The sequence below is a fragment of the Hippocampus guttulatus genome, chromosome 2, assembly GCF_054856545.1.
Source record: "Hippocampus guttulatus isolate MCC_2025c chromosome 2, RoL_Hgut_1.0, whole genome shotgun sequence".
Taxonomy (NCBI): domain Eukaryota; kingdom Metazoa; phylum Chordata; class Actinopteri; order Syngnathiformes; family Syngnathidae; genus Hippocampus; species Hippocampus guttulatus.
The window spans coordinates 25,189,253-25,209,641 of NC_141262.1; the positions used below are offsets into that span (position 1 = coordinate 25,189,253).

The 20,389-nt window shown below is 45.8% G+C and overlaps 3 protein-coding genes across 4 annotated transcripts; 1 reads left to right on the plus strand and 2 right to left on the minus strand.

Annotated features, from left to right (window-relative positions):
* Positions 1–168: 168 nt before the first annotated feature.
* etnppl (ethanolamine-phosphate phospho-lyase) lies at positions 169–10,633 on the plus strand. 2 transcript variants are annotated; one of them, XM_086104860.1, is made up of 13 exons: positions 169–268; positions 366–484; positions 4,794–4,953; positions 6,265–6,339; positions 6,414–6,507; positions 7,698–7,814; positions 7,906–7,988; positions 8,071–8,296; positions 8,961–9,115; positions 9,180–9,269; positions 9,338–9,468; positions 9,900–9,944; positions 10,122–10,633. In XM_086104860.1, the coding sequence occupies exons 1-13, from the start codon at positions 210–212 to the stop codon at positions 10,133–10,135; spliced, it is 1,368 nt and encodes a 455-aa protein (XP_085960986.1). In that variant the 5' UTR covers positions 169–209; the 3' UTR covers positions 10,136–10,633. The 2 variants fall into 2 exon arrangements, with proteins under 2 accessions (XP_085960986.1, XP_085960985.1); XM_086104859.1 differs by having other exon boundaries at positions 9,900–10,633.
* Positions 10,634–10,696: 63 nt separating this feature from the next.
* On the minus strand, positions 10,697–12,763 carry ostc (oligosaccharyltransferase complex subunit). The gene is made up of 4 exons (XM_086104861.1): positions 12,538–12,763; positions 11,231–11,324; positions 10,967–11,164; positions 10,697–10,882 (listed from the first exon to the last, which is right to left on the minus strand). Exons 1-4 carry the CDS (start codon positions 12,674–12,676, stop codon positions 10,864–10,866), a joined length of 450 nt encoding a protein of 149 aa, XP_085960987.1. The 5' UTR covers positions 12,677–12,763; the 3' UTR covers positions 10,697–10,863.
* Positions 12,764–13,724: 961 nt separating this feature from the next.
* Positions 13,725–14,800, minus strand: rpl34 (ribosomal protein L34). The gene is made up of 5 exons (XM_086104862.1): positions 14,746–14,800; positions 14,304–14,375; positions 14,130–14,229; positions 13,943–14,046; positions 13,725–13,852 (listed from the first exon to the last, which is right to left on the minus strand). The coding sequence occupies exons 2-5, from the start codon at positions 14,366–14,368 to the stop codon at positions 13,768–13,770; spliced, it is 354 nt and encodes a 117-aa protein (XP_085960988.1). The 5' UTR covers positions 14,369–14,375; positions 14,746–14,800; the 3' UTR covers positions 13,725–13,767.
* Positions 14,801–20,389: the final 5,589 nt, after the last annotated feature.

The following is a 20,389-nucleotide window of genomic DNA, read 5'->3' on the forward strand; positions in this document are numbered from 1 at the left end:
AATTGGATGCTTTTGTTTTTTTGTATTGAAAAACTGCAAAGTGCTCAGCGTTTCAGGGTAATGCACGCATGTGATCAGTAGGTGGCAGCAGAAAGGCGCAGCGTTGAGACGCGCGCGTCCTCGGTGCCCCCACAAATGGGCGGCGCGCATCGTCAGGCCAAAAGTACAGTAGTGTACTTGAAGTGCAGCTCCCGCGGGACACTTGCACGATGTGCGCAGAGAAGTTGGCCAAAACGCAGACGATCGACCTGAGGAGGAAGCTCATTGGGTACGAGTAAAGTGTGTTTGTTTATTCAGCAGACGACCTTTTTTTTTTTTCTTTTTAACTGCCTGAATGACTTTTTTTCATCCTCTCTCCTGTGCAGGCAATCGTGCAAAATCTTCTTCAGCGATGACCCCATTAAGATGGTGCGCGCCAGGGGTCAGTACATGTACGACGAGAGGGGTCAACGCTACCTGGACTGCATCAACAATGTGGCGCACGGTAAATAAGTGACGTCATCATCAGAACTTCAAAGTGCAAGTGCGAGAAAGGGAAAATGAAATTAGCATTGGCCTGATGGAGTCAAGAAATTTCTGAAGGTAGAAAAAAATATATACATTTACAGTCCCCTCCAAAAGTATTGGAACAGCAAGCTCAATTCCTTGGTTTTTGTTGTACAGTGAAGCCATTTGGGTTTCCGATCAAAATATCAGACAAAAGCTTGGAATGACAGCTTTTATTTCATGGTATTTACATTTAGAGCTGTTAAACAACTACGGACACGGCACCTTTTGTTTGAAGCCACCCACTTTTCAAGTGAGCCAAAATATCGCTACAGACTGGGACTGAATTAACTTCAAGTGAAGAAATTGATGACATAACCCTGACTTGCGATAACGGAATCAAGCCTGCGGCCCCTTGACTAGACCAGACTGTTGTTTTCTTCATTTGAAACACTTTTCCAGGCCCATACTACAGCCTCTTTCAGTTCTTGTTTGTTTCTAGCTGTTTCTCCCTTCACAGCTTTCTCTTCAAGAGGTAAATTATATGCTAGATTGGGTTAAGGTCTAATGACTGATTGAACTAATCTAAGAACTTCCATTTTTTTTTTTTGTTTGTTTTACCAATGAGGAAGTCCTTTGTTGGCAGCGGGTGGTTGTGTTGTCGCATGTTCAAGCTTCCCTCAATTCGTTTGGATGCAGCCACAGCGCATGCACACACACACAACTCCCCAGCTTCAGACTGCTCGGTCCCAGAGGGAGGCTGTTCCTCTGCCCTTGAGAGGAACAGGGCATTGTGGGACTTCCGGGTTGAGTGAACGCTGGCGCGTTTTGGCTGCCGCTGCTCTCCCACAAACTTTTGTGTTTTACGGTGTTTTTACGGTGTTTTTACGCTCGATTGTTTTACTGTTTCGCACGGAATCACTATCATCATCTCACAGTCATTCCACTCCAGCCCCCATCCACGCCTGCCTCGCACTCTCAACCATCTTCGACTGTTTCGTCCCGGCGTCTCAGCGTCCTACCTGTCAACCTGTCGCTCCTCCATCGACCTGTCAAGGGTCTGCTCCAGTACTCGGTGGCTGAGCTCCTTAGGCTCCGCTTCCAATGGCTGGGCCCTCCTCCTGCTCTACACCTGCTCCCGGACATCGTTCGCTTTCCTTCCCGGAAATATATTCATCGTGGGTCTCGTCGGGGCTTCTGCCTCAACCGATCCAACACCATCACCTCCTTCTGGTCTTCCTCCCGTCGGCCATCCAGAAACGCCGGCCGATCCATCGACCATCGTGCGTTAGCCGGCTTGGCTAGGTCGGCTAACGGTCCCCGCAGCAGCGAGACTGCCGCCGTCAACTTCGGCTACTTAACATCCGTTCGCTTACTGGGAAGGGTAATCTCATTCAAGATATCCTCACGGACCGTAAGCTTGACATTCTTTGCTTAAATGAAACCTGGCAAACTCCCGGGGACTTCTCACAGCTGAACGATTCCACTCCCCCGGGATTTGTTTACATTTCCAAGCCCCGCGATTCTGGTCGCGGAGGAGGTCTCGCGATAGCATACCGCGAGAAGTGGAAAGTACTTCCGGTTTCTCTCCCTCCATTTTCCTCCTTCGAATGCCTTGCCTGTCAAATATCCGGATCCATTCCCACGATTATTGCCACAGTGTACCGCTCCCCCAAACCCCACCGCGACTTCTTAAATGAAGTGTCTGCTGTCCTCACCCATCTCTCCTCTCTGTCACCAAATGTAATAATCCTGGGAGATTTTAACATACATATGGACAACACTGCTCTTCCTCTCACCATTGACTTCACTTCATCAATTAACAGTTTTGGTTTTGATCAATTTTTAGATTTTCCCACACACATCAAAGGTCACACCCTGGATCTGATCTGCTCCCCCTCCAACTGTACTGCTGACGAACTTCCAATAACGGACCACTTCCTTATCTCATTCAACATTACGCTCCAGCTCTCAACTGCCAAATCACACCGGACCATCGTTTACCGTAATATTAAAGACATTAACATTGACTCTCTCACTGCATGGCTGACCACCCTGACTCCGGACATTGATTCCACTCCTGATGATTTGGTTTTCCGATATAACTCTGGTCTCATCAGTATCCTCAATACGCTCGCCCCTGTCAAGTCCCGCTCTGTCCTTTTTACTCGGTCTGCCCCTTGGTTCACCCCTCATCTCCATTCCTTGAAATCCCAAACCCGGCAGCTTGAGAGACTTTATAGGAAAACCGGCCTCACTGCTCACAAGGACATCTATGCAGCTCAACTATCCCTCTACAAGGATTCCATCTCTCAAGCAAAATCACATTACTACTCTGGACTCATCTGCTCCAATGCTGGAAATACAAAGACTCTCTTTTCCCTTTGGAACAGAATCACTCAACCCCCTGACTCCCTACCACCTCACTTTTATTCTCGTGACACCTGCAACGCACTTCTCCTCTTTTTCAACGAAAAAATCAACAGAATCCACCAGCATCTGGGCTCCTCTGTACCTTTCCCCTCCTCTGACCTTCTCACCCCTTGCAAACTGTTCTCTTCTTTTGAACTCCCCCATCTATCATTAATTTCAGACCTCATCATTAAATCCAAGACTTCCTCCTGTCAGTTCAATCCCCTCCCCACAGTTCTGGTCAAATCCTGCCTACCCTCTCTGCTTCCCTTCATCTCAGCCATTATCCATTCCTCTCTGTCGACTGGAATTGTTCCTGTGCTCTTCAAAACTGCAGCTGTCACCCCAATCCTGAAAAAACCCGGTTCAGATCCCAATGACTTCAATAACCTACGCCCCATTTCCCATCTTCCCTTCATTTCGAAAATTCTGGAGAAAACTGTCGCCTCTCAGCTCCACTCCCACCTCACCGACAATAGTCTTTATGAACAATTCCAGTCCGGCTTCCGTCCCCGTCACAGTACTGAAACAGCCCTCATAAAAATCACAAACGATCTTCTCATGGCAGCAGACTCTGGCCTAATCTCCATCCTCATCCTCCTTGACCTGAGTGCAGCCTTCGACACAATCTCTCACCCCATCCTCCTCAACAGACTCTCTACCATAGGCATCACCAACACCCCTCTACGTTGGTTCCACTCATATCTCACTGGCCGCTCTCAGTTCATTCAACTTGATTCTTTTACTTCACAATCCCTCCCCGTCTCTTCTGGTGTTCCCCAGGGTTCTGTCCTAGGTCCGCTCCTTTTCATTGTCTACCTCCTTCCGCTCGGAAACATTTTCCGCAAATTTGGCTTACACTTTCACTGCTTTGCGGATGACACCCAGCTCTACCTCTCCAGCAAACCCGACGCTTCTCTCCCACCCTCATCCCTCTCTCACTGTCTCTCAGAAATCAAATCTTGGTTCACCCATAATTTCCTCAAGCTAAACAGCAATAAAACTGAACTCCTACTCGTCGGTACCAAATCCACTCTAAACAAAGCCGACAGTTTCTCCCTCATAATTGATAATGCCACTATATCTCCTTCCCCCCAGGTGAAGAATCTGGGTGTCATCCTTGACAGTTCACTATCCTTTCACTCCCACATCAATAACATTACCCGGTCCGCTCATTTCCACCTTCGCAATATAAAGCGCCTCCGTCCTTCACTCACTCCTCACACCACTGCTATCCTTGTTCACAGTCTCGTCACTTCCCGTATTGACTACTGTAACTCACTCCTCTTCGGTGTCCATCAAAAATTCCTCCATAAACTTCAACTTGTTCAGAATTCAGCAGCCCGGATCATCACGAGAACCCCCTCCTTCCATCATATCACCCCCATCCTCCGACAGCTCCACTGGCTTCCTGTCAAACTTAGAATCACCTTCAAATTACTTCTCTATACATTCAAAGCCATCCATAACCTTGCGCCCCCCTATCTGTCAGATCTTCTTCAAATCTCCATTCCCTCTCGCTCACTCAGGTCCTCATCCTCCCTCCACCTTTTTCTACCCTCTGCCCGTCTCAGTACAATGGGGTGCAGAGCCTTCAGTCGCTCTGCCCCCAAACTCTGGAACTCACTTCCTCCCAACATTCGTAATATTGACTCTCTTTCCATATTCAAAACCCAGCTCAAAACCCACCTATTCAGACTTGCCTACCCGCCTTAAATCTTTCTTTCTTTGTCTATTATTTTATCTGTGTTTTACTATTGCTCTTGGTTGTACAGTGTCCTTGAGTGTTATGAAAGGCGCTTGCAAATGTGATGTATTATTATTATTATTACACACACACACACACTTTACCTACAAGCGCAATGTGTCTCACCCTTTTTCCCGCCCATCACTAGTGGGTCACTGCCACCCAGATGTGGTTTTGGCCGGTGCGCAGCAGATGGAAACGCTCAATACCAACTCGCGCTTCCTGCACGACAACTTGGTGCTGTATGCCCAGAGGCTGCAAGCCACCTTGCCCGCCCGGCTCTCCGTCTTCTACTTTGTGAACTCGGGGTGAGTACGAGCGACAACACGGAACTGGAGGAGGGACATACCTCTCGCGTGTCTCTTCACCCCGCCTGTATATGACTTGCAGCTATGCCGCATTCCACATAACAATGGTGGGCGCAACCTTCCACTGCACTCTTGTTTCATTTTCATTTTTTAAAATGTATTTATTATTCATTCATTCATTCATTCATCTTCCGAGCCGCTTGATCCTCACTAGGGTCGCGGGGGGTGTTGGAGCCTATCCCAGCTGCCTTCGGGCAGTAGGCGGGGGACACCCCGAATTGGTTGCCAGCCAATCGCAGGGCACACGGAGACAAACAACCATGCACGCCCACACTCACACCTAGGGACAATTTAGAGCGTTCAATCAGCCTGCCACGCATGTTTTTGGAATGTGGGAGGAAACCGGAGCACCCGGAGAAAACCCACGCAGGCCCGGGGAGAACATGCAAACTCCACACAGGGAGGCCGGAGCTGGAATCGAACCCGGTACCTCTGCACTGTGAAGCCGACGTGCTAACCACTGGACTACCGGGCCGCCGTATTTCTTTTTTTTTTTAACTATCCAGACACGACAAAATATGAAGGATGTCCCGGCTGCTCCAACTACATTGACTTTTCACCGCAAACCAATAAAAGTCTTGAACTTGTCTCTTATCTGAACGTACAGTACATTCTACCCCCGAGGTCAAGGGTCGCGCAAAGAAATAGGCCCTCAATATGATTCCATACTGTAGCTTGAAGATAAAATAAATGGCTATTTTACAGTGTCGCTTTAATTGGGGTGATCTCAGATGATCACAAACTGTGTTTTTAAATTGAGGCGCAGATGTCAGAGGATTACCGCAAAGACCGCTGCGCACTGAATCGCGATTGAGAAACACGCGAGAAAACCGGCGGAGGGTGACTGTAATAAGTCCTCTTTATCACCGGTACCTCCAAAAGATTTGATGTCGCCACCAAGTCATAAATCTCCATGCAGTGACATTTGCTCGGATAAATCAAAGGTCACGTGGTAGCGAAACGCGTCAATAAGTAACTACGCTGACGATCACAAACACTCCCCTCAACTGTTACGTGTGTTGATTTGTTTTGCTAATGGCGCATGGAAAAGCTTTTCACTGGAGTTGGCAAACCAATCGTTTTGTATTTGAATATCAATATTTCATCAGTTGAGTTTTGTTTGGTGCTCGGCGAGCGGAAATGGCTTGCGCGTGGTTCACGCGAGCGAGCGCATGTGGATGTTTGTGTGTGTTTAACGGTGACTCAGTAACTGCTGACTCCCGCTGACCTTGGCGCCCTTTTCGACTCCAGATCGGAAGCCAACGACCTGGCGCTCCGCCTCGCCCGCCAGTACTCGGGCAGCCAAGACATCATCACCCTGGACAAGTGCGTAAAAACATGCGTGGCCCCGCCCCGCCCCTGACCCCCAACTTCGATGACCTGTTTGTTTTTTCTTGCAGCGCCTATCACGGCCACGTGACGTCGCTCATTGAAATCAGCCCCTACAAGTTGCACCATCTGGCAGACGCGCCGCTGAATCCATTTGTCCACGTGGTGAGTGCGATTAAATCTCCATCACTCAACTGGACCTGCCATGCCCGCAGCACAGTGAATCCGTTAACGTCTTACGACGTGCGATGCCTTTGCTCAATAATGGATGCAATTTCAAGTCACTAGTAATCGAAAGCATTACTCTATCGAATATTGCAATCTGATTCAATTTACTATCAAACATTTTATGACAGCGTCAGCAAAATCTTCAGGGAAGTCAATGGCAGACCATTGCAACCGGGCTGCAGAAGCGAGCGACGCGTGACGCAAGTCAACGATCACCGCATCAAATTCGGCCACAGTTTGGTTCACGCATGGTTTGCACGTGTAACAAAACTAGCAGCCAACGGATAGTAAGATAAACTAAGCAAGGCACGGATAAAAGTTTTTAAAAAAGTTTCTGTCGACAACCATGAAGCATTATGGGTGGAGTGATGTCAGGGCTTCGCCAAGTCATGTTTTCAGCACGCTGACGTCTCGCGTGTTGATAGCATGAAGGCATTTGCCTTTTCAAATTGGAAATACACTGGCTATATTCAATTGGTGACAACTTAGGATGAAAATATTAAGCTTGACTGTACACTCCGTTCTGTCAACAAAGTGTTATTTAGCTACCCCCGCCCCCCAAAAAAAAATCTAATTTGAAAAAGCATTTTGGAGTAGCAGCACGGCACCTTCAAGCTTATAAAGTCCCAACAGGTTGTGTGAAGCAAAGCTAAGACTCATGAATGAATATGTTTGTTATATTTATAAACATTCACGTACTCATGTTAATAAGATAAGAAAAGAAACCCTTTATTGGTCTCGCAATGGAGAAATTCCCAATTCACACAGCAGCAAAGTTATGAAAGGAAAAGAAGTAGAAGAACAAAATATAGGAGCTGCTGGAAAGGCAGCCACTCTCGCGGCTCCACCTTGAAGTCAAAATAACAAAATAACACAACACAACACATAAGACACAGACAGTCGTGCTTAAGTCTCAAAAGACTTCTTTTTTTTTTTTACAAATAAATAGACCATATATGTTCAGTGAACTACAGATCCTCATACTTTTATATATAAAAACAGTCATATGTAGTAAAAAAAAAAACTAAAAAAGGATGTCTTCATTTTATATTTTCAATCAAAACTTAATGTTGAATTGCACTTGCCACCAGTTGTCATTTTGAAGCAGTTTTGTGTTTCCTCGTCAGGCCCTGAGCCCGGACGTGTACCGAGGCAAATACAAACGGGACCACCCGGATCCTGCCAAAGCATACGCCGATGAAGTCCGAGATATCATCTCGCGAGTGCAAAGTCGAGGAGGCAAGGTGCTGCCATGCCAAGCCAGTTGAGCCCTGAACAGTATGCGAAGGTCAAAAGAGGTCGTCCAGTTATCCCGACGTGTTGTCTGCCCTGCAGATTGCCGCTTTTATTGCCGAGTCACTGCAAAGTTGCGGCGGGCAGGTCATCCCCCCCGCGGGCTACTTTCAGCAAGTGGCTGAGTACGTGCGCATGAGAAATAAATCAAAAAGTGTCCCGTTGTTGTTTGCTCTTAACTGACTCCTCCCTCATCGCCCGTCGCAGGCACGTCCGGAAGGCAGGCGGACTCTTTATCGCCGACGAAGTGCAGGTGGGCTTCGGCCGGGTCGGCAGCCACTTCTGGGCCTTCCAGCTGCAGGGCGACGACTTTGTGCCCGACATTGTCACCATGGGCAAGCCCATTGGCAACGGGCACCCCATGTCGTGCGTTGTCACCAGCAGGGAGGTGGCCGAGGCCTTCATGTTGTCGGGAAATGAGTATTTCAACACGGTAAGACCCACGCGCTACACAACAAATAATGACGGCATCACGGTGGTCACGACGGCTGCTGCCTCTGATTCTGGGATGTCCCATTTTCCACCCCTGGGAGCATTTTTTTTTAAATGGCTCACCAACCCCACCTTCATGGATGGACATGAACTTCCAAAAAAACTTTCAAGACCCCATGCTTAAATTCAACAGGAAGGCAGCCATTTTGAGGTGTCTGAACTCCTAATAAGGACTTTGACGAGCCAAATGTTAACTTTGCGGTGTGCTGCAGTCTAACTTTGTCTTTTGAGAGCTTCTTCATGAAGCGTCAAAGACCTATAAAAAAAAAAAGAAATAAGAAGAGCCCACAACATAAAATGAAAAGAGAGCTGCCTCAAAGAAACAATATTTACGATGCTACTTAATATTCAGGTTCATCGCCGCAGGTGATTGTCACGCTTTTCATATGGTGCAACAGGCTTGCAAAGGAGGTCTTCAAAATGGCTGCCAAAAAAAAAACAAAAGAAAAACAACACAGTATCCTCAGAGGCAGGACTTTCTGCATTTGTGGTCAAAATGAGGGAATAGGAACTTTTGACACAAACCAGCCTGTGTGTGTGTGTGTGTGCGTGTGTGCGTGCGTGCGTGCGTGCGTGCGTGCGTGCGTGCGTGCGTGTTATGGCAGTTCGGAGGCAATCCAGTGTCCTGCGCTATCGGCCTGGCTGTCCTCGACGTGATCGCCAAGGAGGACTTGCAGGGTAAAGCCTTGCGAGTCGGGGGTTACCTGACCTCGCTGCTGGAAAAACAAAAGGAGAAGCACACGCTTATCGGCGACATCAGGTACACTCGAGTCCGAAAAGAGTGTGCCAGTGGCTGCCGGGAATGACCCTGTGACCGCCCGCAGGGGTCGGGGCCTGTTCGTGGGAGTGGAACTCGTGAGGGACAGGTCAACGCTCACACCCGCGACGGCGGAGGCCCAAGAGGTCATATATCGGTAAGAGACTTCCACGTTTGACGTGAATGCGCCCAACCGAAACGGACTTTGACCCTTTTTGCAACCAGGTTGAAAGACGAGCGCGTGCTGCTCAGCGCCGACGGGCCGCACCGCAACGTGCTCAAGTTCAAGCCCCCCATGTGCTTCAACACTGATGACGCCGACTTTGTGGTGGATAAAATAGACGCCATTCTCACAGGTGCGAAGCGAAGTTCTCACGCTCGTTGGGGGGCGGGGGATGGGGTTGTTCAAACACCTCAAAATTCCTTCAGAACAAATGAATTCAGCAAAAAACAATTCACGGCAAGTCAAGTATTTATGGCTGTTGTCGGCGCCTTTCGTGATAACTCGATACACTGAAATAAGGCTAGTATCAGCCTGATGCCAGAAATCTGTCAGCAAATCTGAAATATTTTCCCGGAGTTGTGGATGAATCAAAAAGGTCAAAAACGTTTTACATTTTCCATAACTTTCAACTGAAAGCCTCTTTGTGAGTACTCCAATTTTTACGCCGGATTTTCTCTCGGTGAAATCACACAAAAACTTTTTTTTTTGGCCCAAAAATTCCATCATGATATTTTGAGAATTCTCAGTACTCTTTTTTTTTTTTTTTTCCTTTACCCCACACAGAAATTGAAGCAGCCACCGGTTTGAACACCACCAACGCAGTGAATGGTAAGAATGACGTCAATAACAGAAAGGGATACTATCGAAAGAAAGCTCATTTCATACGTAGCGGGAACTACTTCTTACCATCAACACAACAATCTTCAACAGTGAAGCAACTGGGGGACGGGGGGGGGGGGGTTAATGTAGATATAATTCAAGGTAACACCGTTTTCTTTGCATAAGGTCGCGCAGGATAAACACGCTTTGCATCGCCATCGCAGCAGCTTGGCAAACAAGGTGTCAAGGCATCGTGTGACTGAGCAAGCAAAATAAAAAGGAGGATAAACTGAAAGCAAAGCCTTCTCGGGGAAATATGGTATTTTGAGGACTTGACGTAGTCAAGTATGCAACATGGGAAATGCAAGTTAACATGAGTGGTGCACTGACTTGTTGGTGCTGAAGGAGTTGATCTCGACAGGACATTTTAGGACATCAGCTTAAAGAATTCTGAAGTGAGGAACAGCGGGATGTGCGCTCAGCGTGTCATGAGGCAAAAGCCACCCAAAGATCCTGAAAGAAGGATTTTTTGGGGGGGGGGGGTTGCTCTGAAGAGCAGCATGCACATTTGAGGGTATGACTCGTGCAATATGTTCCTCTTGAGATGTTGTATTTGTGAGTGACTCTCATGCTTCTTTCTCACCCTCAATGAAGTGAATGAAAGCTTTAGAGTCATTAAATGCAGCATTATGCAATCACGTGGTGTTCGGCTGAGTTATTTCATTCGGGATTTTTCCTCAATCAACTTCTACCACCGCAAGCGCTTTGGAAAACAGCTTTATTTCAGGACTGTGTAACAAAAACATTAATTACAAAAAAATCCCACTTCATGTTTCATTTGCAATGCTGGTTGTTTATCACTTTTAATAATTTCTGCAGCAACGTCAGTGCTTTCAGTCCAGATGAATTAGATCATCCACAGTTGAATTCATCCCACGAGATATCCCCTAGTGAGAGGGAATTTAAAAAAAAAATCAGTGGGTCAAACAGGACAGAATGGTCGCAAACAGTCAACGTTTCCGGAGACTTACGGCAACTTCATGCGCATGAAAACTCGGGCCATGAAGAAGCTAAGGATGACGCTGACGAAGCCGATGAAGAGCAACAGGAAGCGGTTAAGCTTGGGGATGTTGGGCGCGTTGGAGCGGTCGAGGATGATGAAGCCCAGGCCTCCCATGGTGAACAGGAAACTGGACGCCAAGCCCTCCATGATGTACTGGCCGTTCACCCTGCAGAAGGCACAAAAGGCGCTCGCATCATTTGCGTCATAGTGCCAATGTGGGCGATGTGCTCACCTGTACGCCAGAAACGCCACCGGTCGCTGGTGTCCGTGCTCGTCTGTCATCGAGCCCACGCTCGGCGGCTCCACAATCACATCATAGATGATACCTGGCAGGAAAAAAAAAATCACCGCTTGAAATAATTCAGCGAAAATACACTTTTTATACCAAGTAGCCCCTCAAAAAAATAACTAAACTTTGATCTCCATGTAGCATGTCATGACCAATATTAAAACACAGGGGGTAGTAGACAAACATACGTTCCATTATCCTGAGCTATATCATGGTTCAAGCTTTACAGTCCAGTTTATTGCATTTTTTTGTGGAAAGAGTTTCCACAAACTGTTCATATTTGGTCATTTTGACAAGGTCACAATGTTTTGATGTTTCCCTGTTTGCATGAGTTTTTGATTTATGTTTGACAAATGCGTTTAATTTGCTGCCTTCTCAGCCACGTCACCATTAGTAAAGATGCTGTGTCTAACCTTTTCTTTTAAATAAAGGTTTAATAATGAAAAATACCGAAATCAATTTCAAGTAGAGCAACAACACAACACGTATGGCCATTAGGTCATGTTGCAATATATTCAGAAGAAAACATTTCTTATACCAATTTAGAAAATACATTCGCTCTATTAAGTATTATTACAAAAAAGGCTCTGAGAACAATATAGATTTGAAGGTGAATTTAAAGGTGTCTATCTCAACTTTTATGCCCAGAACATGTTGTAGCATTATGCTACATTATTACATTGTACAAGATCTATCGTTGCCCTTGTAACTCCTTTATATTTATATCATTTGTATTTCTTGATCGTTATATTGACTGACTGCTCTATTATTATTTTTGTTATATATCGTATTTCGACTGATGACTACAATTGTTTTTTATTGACTACTGTTGTGGCTTCTGCATTTTGGAATTTAAAAAACGCACACGCACTCAAAAGCAAACAAAAAAAGATTGCCGACTGTCCACGAGTGACGTCGAAATTATGCGACTGCCGAGACGTCATTAAGGGCGAGCCCGAACTCTTTCCCATTAAGTTAACTACGAAGTTCTATCTATTAGAAAATGTCTTCAAGCCAGTGAAACGAGTGAAGGTTTGCCAACAACACATCTTCAGTCGGCCGTTTTACTGCACCAATAGGCAGCTCATGTTAGCTCGGTTAGCTTGGTTCCTTTCCATCTTTTGAGGCAAAATCCACACGCTGGACAGCGCTTGCCTCATTTTATGCTTAAACACGACCACTGCGCTGCAATGTGTTGTGTTGTGTCGCCTGTCTGTGGAGTTTGCGAGTCGGTAAGTCGCCGGCCTCACCTCCAGTGATGAGAAAGTAGGAAAGGATGACGAGCGCGTAGACGCTCATGGCCGACGGCATGTGCAGCCAAGACGGCTTCTTCAGCTTCACGTTGGGACATTCGAGCACAGTGAACGGGATGCTGTACAAAGTCTCCATTACGTTGCCGAACGAATCAAGGCGAAGGTTGGCGTTCCGCTTGCTGCTGTTGCTGCCTGACGTCGCGGAAGCATTTGGTGACGTGTCCCGGAAGTTAGTGAGTGACGTTTTTCTCTTTTGCGCAAAAAGAAAAGTTTAGTTCGCTTGTGCCTTTCTGTATCACGTTTTTTTCGTAGAAAGTAACTTAACCAAAATGAAATTGGGTTGAGTAATCTGCAACTATGTATGTATCACGATTGCTACTGAGAAATAAGTGTTTGCACGCATAAGTATGCCACGCTTCAGGTTTTTGAATTTACTCAATATTTCGTCGAGCTGTTGCACGAAATATAATAATCTGAATCCAGAAACTATAAATCTACGTAATAAATGTATCTGGATCTAGATTTTATTTTATGCAACCGCTTGGTGAAATAAAATGAAATTAAACACATTTTTCAGTGTACATGCTCGTGTCATATATTTTATTAGTAACGTAAGGTGTTCATGTTTTTATTGGCATACTGGCCCCCCAGATGTGTGTACTGTTCGCCATTTTTCCAAATAAATGAATTGAAAAGGAGTTTGACAACTGCTGCACTTCATAACAAAAATGTCTTGTGTTTTATGGCCAAAACTGCCAAACGGCAATGAAAACAAAGGACAAAAGTGGACCTTTTATAACAGTGGTCCTCAACCCTTTTATAAGTACACAAATAAACTGTCTTGTTACCATTAAATGCAGTGTCTTGAACAGTACACTTAAGGGGAAAAAGTAAGTTTTGGTTGCACATGATTAAAATGTAGTACTTGATGTAATTTACTACTTTTTCTAAAAAAAATAATAATAATTTCAAATGACATTACTTTAACAAATTTTAATCATGTGCAACCAACGTGCATGGCTGAATAGGTAACTCCACTGGAATCAAAGAATTGTTTTGGGGTTTTGATCCAATGAACTTGATGTCATTAATGTACCCCTTCAGGGATCCCACGGGGTACAGTACACTCCAGCATCAAGTTGCAACTTGATAATAAAAAAAAAAATTGTTCAACTCACACAATCTTTTTGTGTTTTATTATTTATTGTGGCATTACAGACAGACATTTTACTTAGACTTCTGGCTCTGTGCTTGCGCCTTGAGCACCTTGACGACAATCTTCTGCTCCTCAATCAGGAAAGCGCGCTTGATCCTAGAAAAAGGTGAGATGTTTATTTTAATTAATGTAAGCGACCCCCCACCCTCCTAAACGGTGCTTTTTTTGTGTTGGTTTTTTTTTTACCTGTCACGCACACTCTTGGCGCACATGGAGCCTCCATAAGCCCTGCTGACGTGCTTCTTTGTTTTTGAGAGCCTCTTGAGAACCTGTGGTCTCACAGCCCGGATCTGGGAAGAACGGGCCACCAAATAAGAACGGACACAAGGTATCAAAGTCACAGAGCAGCTCTGGCATGTTTCCTTCTACTTACTCCACGCAGTCTTCCTGGGTAGATGCCGCATGACGATTTGGGTGCTTTGCCCCTCTTTTTGGTGTATAGATACACGATGCGGTTACCAGGCGTCCGGGACCTGCAAGACACGTCAAGCGGGCGTTACACGGCTGCACAAGGAGCCGCAAACACTAAAACGCAGTGGCTACCTACAGTCTGGTCTTGTTGGACGCTGTGTTGTAGGACAGCCTACGTCGGTAAGTCAGGCGCTGCACCATTTTCTAGCTGCCAAAACATAACAGTAGCGTTAAAATGGCCAGCGTGTTCGTCGGCGTAACAAATGTCACGACAACAACCACGGGAATCTCCTATGGAAAGAGTCATTTCGAACACAAATGCGACTTAAAACGTTTCCACCAGACTTGGCTTGTAGCTACAGCAAAAGCTTAATGATGTGAACCGACAGTGGTCTCATGATGTATTGCACTGAAAATAAAACTCCCAAGCTGCCGAATAGAAAAATGATCACACAAACGAGAGGGTCAACATGCTGTAAATATCACTGTATCGTGAGGTCGATTGTAAACCCATATGTGCGGCGGATTAAAATAGATTTACAAACGGCAATTTAGCAGAGTTTCTATGGCCGCCATACCTGCTATCGCCGTCACCGGAAGAGGAAGAAGGAAGGCGGATTTGGAAGGCTTGAGCGCTTCTTTGCCGGTTATTGCCATGCCCTCTACTGGTGAGGATGATGTATTGCACGGCTCTTTTCCAGGCGCATGTGTTCTAAACGTATATGAGTACCAATTCAATTCCTCCTAGTCAAAAAAAAGGCTGGCTAGTTAGCTTTGGAGAAGGCTTTGTCATCAAAAAACAAAATAATGCAAAATTAACAAATGATTACTGTACCCCTTTATGTGTCATGTCATATTGTATCGATATATTTTAATGTCAAAAACAGGATATTTTAACTGGCACAAGACACAAAACATAAGCCATGCATCATTCTTGAATCGGATTCTTGAAGCCTGTGGAAAGCAATGTCTTGCTTTTTTTCTGTTGTTGTCATTCTTCATGCTCATTTTACAAAGTGAGGAGTGCAAAGTGCACATTTAAAACAGTGAATTGTATTTTATTAACATTGAAAAAGCCACATCATTTTTAATGATTACATTTTAAGCCAACATTAGTATTTCAAAGGGAAAAGTTGTAAAGAGAAATTGTGCACGTTTGTGTTTAATAAGTGGGCAGATGGCACACAGCACATGTCTGAAAACCAAAAAAGACGGGCAGGTATTTATCAAAGTCATCCAACAGATGGAGAGCTTGGCAAGCTTTTTATGCGCAGCATTCCCACAAGCAAGTTCAGCGATGAGTGTGACAATGCAGACGTCCTCTTAAAGTCTGGGGAAATTTGGTTGCGTCTTGCCCATGAACAGTTTTCACAACTGAGCTACCCACATGATTTCCGATGAGGGCTGCCACACTCACTTTTATCACGAGAAACATCATGGTTCACGTTTCTCTTAGAGGGTGGTTATGACTATGATAATCTATCCATCCATCCCTTTTCCAATCTGCTTATCCTCACGATGTTCATGGGCGTGCATGAGCCTATCCCAGCTGTCTTTGGGCAGCAGGCGGGGTACACCCTGAACCGGTTGCCAATCGCAGGGCACACAGAGACGAACAACCATCTGCGCTCACACTCACACCTAGGGACAATTTTGAGTGTTCAATCAGCCTGCCATGCATGGTTTTGGAATGAGGGAGGAAACCGAAGTACCCAGAGAAAACCCACGCAGGCACGGAGAGAACATGCAAATCCCACACAGGTGGGCCGGAGCTGGGATCAAACCCACGACCTCTGCACTGTGAGGTCGACGCACTAACCAGTCACCCACCGGTGACCACGATGAAAATCATAAATATGTAATCATCATCTCATTAACCAATTGCAAATACACAATTGGCCTTGCATGATGATTGAATTCACAAGATGTGGGGGGGGTTATGCAACCGTTGTTCAATTCTTGTTCATAAGGATACTTGGTAAAAAGGATAATAATAAATTAGAATGGATGCCAAAAAAAAAAATACAGCAAAATCCCTGCCAAAATGAAAGGACCTAACCCATTTTGCAAGAAACGTGAAGTGAATTTGGCACTTATTTTGCTTTGGCGAGGCCAGCTCTTGCCCCCTTGGCCTCGAGTTTGCCACCTGTTTTGAAGTTGAACAATGTGATTTGATCCACATGCGGGGTGGCGCATGAGGGATTAACCTGCTTTTCAGGAGAAGATTCGTATTAAGGCCTCCACACACACACACACATACGCACACAGGCCCAAAAAATAAGGACCATCTGCAGTTTAATCTCGTCAAATGTAATCATTTCCAAAGTCTGTGTCCTAATCGAGATCCACATTCAAGGTATTTTATTTGAGTTTACAACTCATTAATTTGGGGTGGGGGTGGCATGTCATTGCGGACTGGTGAAGCACGTCACCTCAAGCAAACCCCATTACGCAATCCCCCCTGACTGCCCGCCACGCCACCCCACCCCTTCCACTTCTCCTTGGCCATTCCATGTAATCTGCTGAGAGTTAAACCTGCTGCTGCCGTTTAAATATATCTACTGCGATTAGAATCGAATCATAGCTCACGCTTTTGCCTTCCCGAGGACATTGCAACATGAAATAGCCTCAAGGGCAGCCCCGCACCTTCCCTTCACTGGACAGTTTGCCGCCCGAGCTCGTCACCGAGTATTTGTACTCTGTTACTTGGCTTCGTCCCTCCGACATGCACCAGCTGGACCGTTAACCTCAGGATTCACCTCATCATCATCCCCATGTCGATTTCTTCTTCCCTTCGCACAAGACCCGCAAAGCTTCCCGAGTGGCCCCTCGGCACATCTGGTGGGCTCTTTTGTCTGCCGCCCACGCAAAGCCATGAAATATTAAGCGGCCATATTCCGCTGCCAAAGGTCAGGTGGTGTCGTCCCCGTGTTATTTTGAGCTGAAGCCAGCGGAGCAATACGCTTCTTTTTTGGGGTGGGGGGGTCTTCTTTGTCCTGCAATCCCCCACAGAAAGCGGACACTCAGAGTGTGTTGGAAGGGAACGTCTTCGTTAGCGGCTGTGCCCCCCCCCCAAAATAAATAAATAAATCACAATTTGTTAAGATATTTTGTTTTCAAGAGAAAATAAAAGTGCATCAATCAGCTAAACGGCTCATTAAAACCCATTAGTCTTGCCTTTGTACAAGCATAATGATGGGAAAGACACTTTCACAAATTCATACTTTGCTCGGAAATCACACCAGCGATTGTGTGAAATGGCTGCCGCGTGTTGGCACTTGAGATCGCAGAATCCTCTGGTGGACTGCAACAACATGATGAGGATAAGTGGTTCGGATAATGGGTAGAAGATGATGAGGCTCCCTCCAGTGGCTTTAACGTTCAAGACGGCTTGAGTGGAAGATGGACCATTTGTAAAAGGGCCCAAAGATGCATTTGTGTTCATTTTCATAGGAAGGTGTTTGAAACAAGAGAATAAAAGTCTTAAATGCCTGAAAATGGAATGAGCATCTTCAGAAGACACATCAATCTTTTTTTTCCCCCTTTGTGGAGTAGTTTTGAGAATCATCGACTTAATTTGAGGAGCAACTTTCTAATTTGTGGAGGTTTTTTTCTTTGTTTGTTTTTTTTGGGGGGGGGGGGGGTTGGCAGGTTAATCCGAAGGACTTTAAGCAATGGTTTTTGTTCAACAAAAAATACTGTATATGACAATAAAATGAATTCACAATTGATTTCCCTTTGTTTTTATTTCTTAAATTCAGATTTTGAATAGCACAATTTTTTAGCTGAATTGGTTAAAAAAAAAAAGTCCTGTCATTGTGACGTTGCGTGGTGGTGGTGGACCCCAAAAAGCAGGCAGGAGGGAGGAGCAGGGTGTATTTGAAGAAGTGTATTGATAAAACACAGAAAACTAAATCCAAAACAAAGTTATGAAAACAAAACGAATCCAAAGTAACAAATAAAAACCATGGCAGAAACTAAAAACTCTCAATAACAAAAACATGACCAAAACATGACTGAAACAAACATGACAGTAGCGAAAAGCAACATTGACCCGACCACTCCTGGTCGGGTGAGAGTCCTTTTATAGCCATAATTGCCTAACAACCAGCGGGTGTCCAGCTGCAGGGAAAAGCCCCACAGTGCCACCTGTTGGTCACAAACCAAAACATGACAGTCATGTCATTTTGAGAATCTTTTATTGTGCAGACCTCAAAAGTCAGTCAAAACTCTTGTGAAATCAAACATAACATTATTGATGAATTAGACATATTTCACACTGTAGTAATATACTTTTAAGCTAATAGGCCAAACCTCATGGCTGACGTACAACATAGACGTTGATTCATTTCCGGTTCCAGTTCAGTTTAGTGTGTTTGATTTTCTCTCCAGAATCCAGATACTTCTCAAACGCTCAGCTATTTTGCTGTCCAACCTTAGACGCTTTAATGCGGTGCCAGCCGGACGTTTGTGAAAAGTGTAACTGGTCACCCAACCACTTATTTGGGTTGTTAAACATGCTAGCCATGTCAGTCTTAGGTTAGCTTAGCCTTTACATGCCTTCTCCGCGTTTTCTCATCATCCCTTCAGGAGTATGAGACATGTCAGAAATGTAACTCATTTGCTGTCACGCAGGCGATGATTACTGTTTAGGAACGACTGCACAACGTGTTTAGGCGCGCGAATCGCCAGCCCAAGTTGTTGCTAGCTAGATGCTTCCAAGTAAGTCGCACGGAGCTTCCCCTTGACCTCTGACTATCCACGTTAGGTGACGTGAGCCCAGCAAAGCTTTTTTGAAACCGTCTCCGTCATCCGTCTCCTTTCTTTGGACGGTTGTCCCGGCGTTTGATTCTAATTTTTGCTATTTGATGTGTATTAACGAGGTGCAAAATACACATTTTGACCAACAAACTGCAATATGAAAGTACTACTTTCAAAGTATTTATTTTGCGCCTTGTACCAGCAAGTTATTTTGGCATTAAAATTTTGGAACAGAAACAATTCATACCGTTTGAATGAATTTAATTCTAGGCTTCGCTGTATTTGTTTAGCAAGTAGTGTATGGCGAGAGCACACTTTGTGTCCCGGAACTTATATCTTCAAAGTGGAAGAATTGGAATACGTGCGCCGTTCCGCCTGTAGTATTTGTGAAATCCTTCAAGCAGGATCTCACTTTCAGCTGCTGTCTAATCAGCTCCAGTACTTAAAGTAGCCATCAAACCTGCCTGTGGATTATCAATTTATTAATCTCTCCGTCCGGCACAACCAAACAGATTTATCACTCCACTTTGTTTTTCACACACCCTCCCTCCCCAGCCTTCTTTAAAAACTCGCCAGCATTGGCGATACGGTCACGCAGCCAATTAAAGAGCCTCACTGATTGATTGTTTTTCCCAGAATCCCACCGATTGCTTTTTAGATGTGCTGACGGGTTTTTGCTGAGCGGCAAGTGGTCCGGCCCCCGAGCTTCTGATTTGTGGCTTCCAGCATTTCATCCGTCGCGTGTGACTGAAAGTCGTCATTGATAGACCTTTACAATCATGCTAGCTCGATAGCTCGCAGGGCTCGCTCAATTGTCCTTCCCCGTTCACTGGAAAAACGCGCTTGCTTATTATCACTCTATCTGCCCCCCCCCCCCCCTCCCCGGTTCCCCCTGCCCCACTGCTGACAAATCCATACAACTATGTGGAGCACAAAGACTCGGATTTAGCCGCCGGGCCCGAGCGAGGGGTGGGGTGGGTTGTGCCGTTTCAGAAGGGGGCGCGGCAGGGCTGCCATGGAAATTTCTCTTGTTTTTGTCAAATCAAAACAAGCATGCCCCCCCCCCCCTTCATGACCCACGCGTGACCAGTCAACAGTTTTATGCTGGAAAGGTACCCGGACAGCGAGCGGCGAGGCTGCCAAGCCATTGTTGGGTGGGTAAAACGAGCTGACAGCCTGGAGGGATCTGGTTCGATGAGAAAACTATCGACGGGCGTCATAGGGAGAGCTGGCGTTAGAGCCGCGTGCGCTGATTCGATGGACTTTTCCGACAGGTCATCTTTTAGTGCATTTTAATGACGAGGCCCGCTATCACTCACACGAGAACATCCCCTCTCATTGCCTTACGTGTCCACTCAGCAGTCCATTTAATCGCCTTGAAAAGTTGATGAGACTTGCCAGCGAGGGGCCTCCGAGGGGCTCCTCGAGGTTTTGTGCTGACTTTTATGAAAGGGATGACGC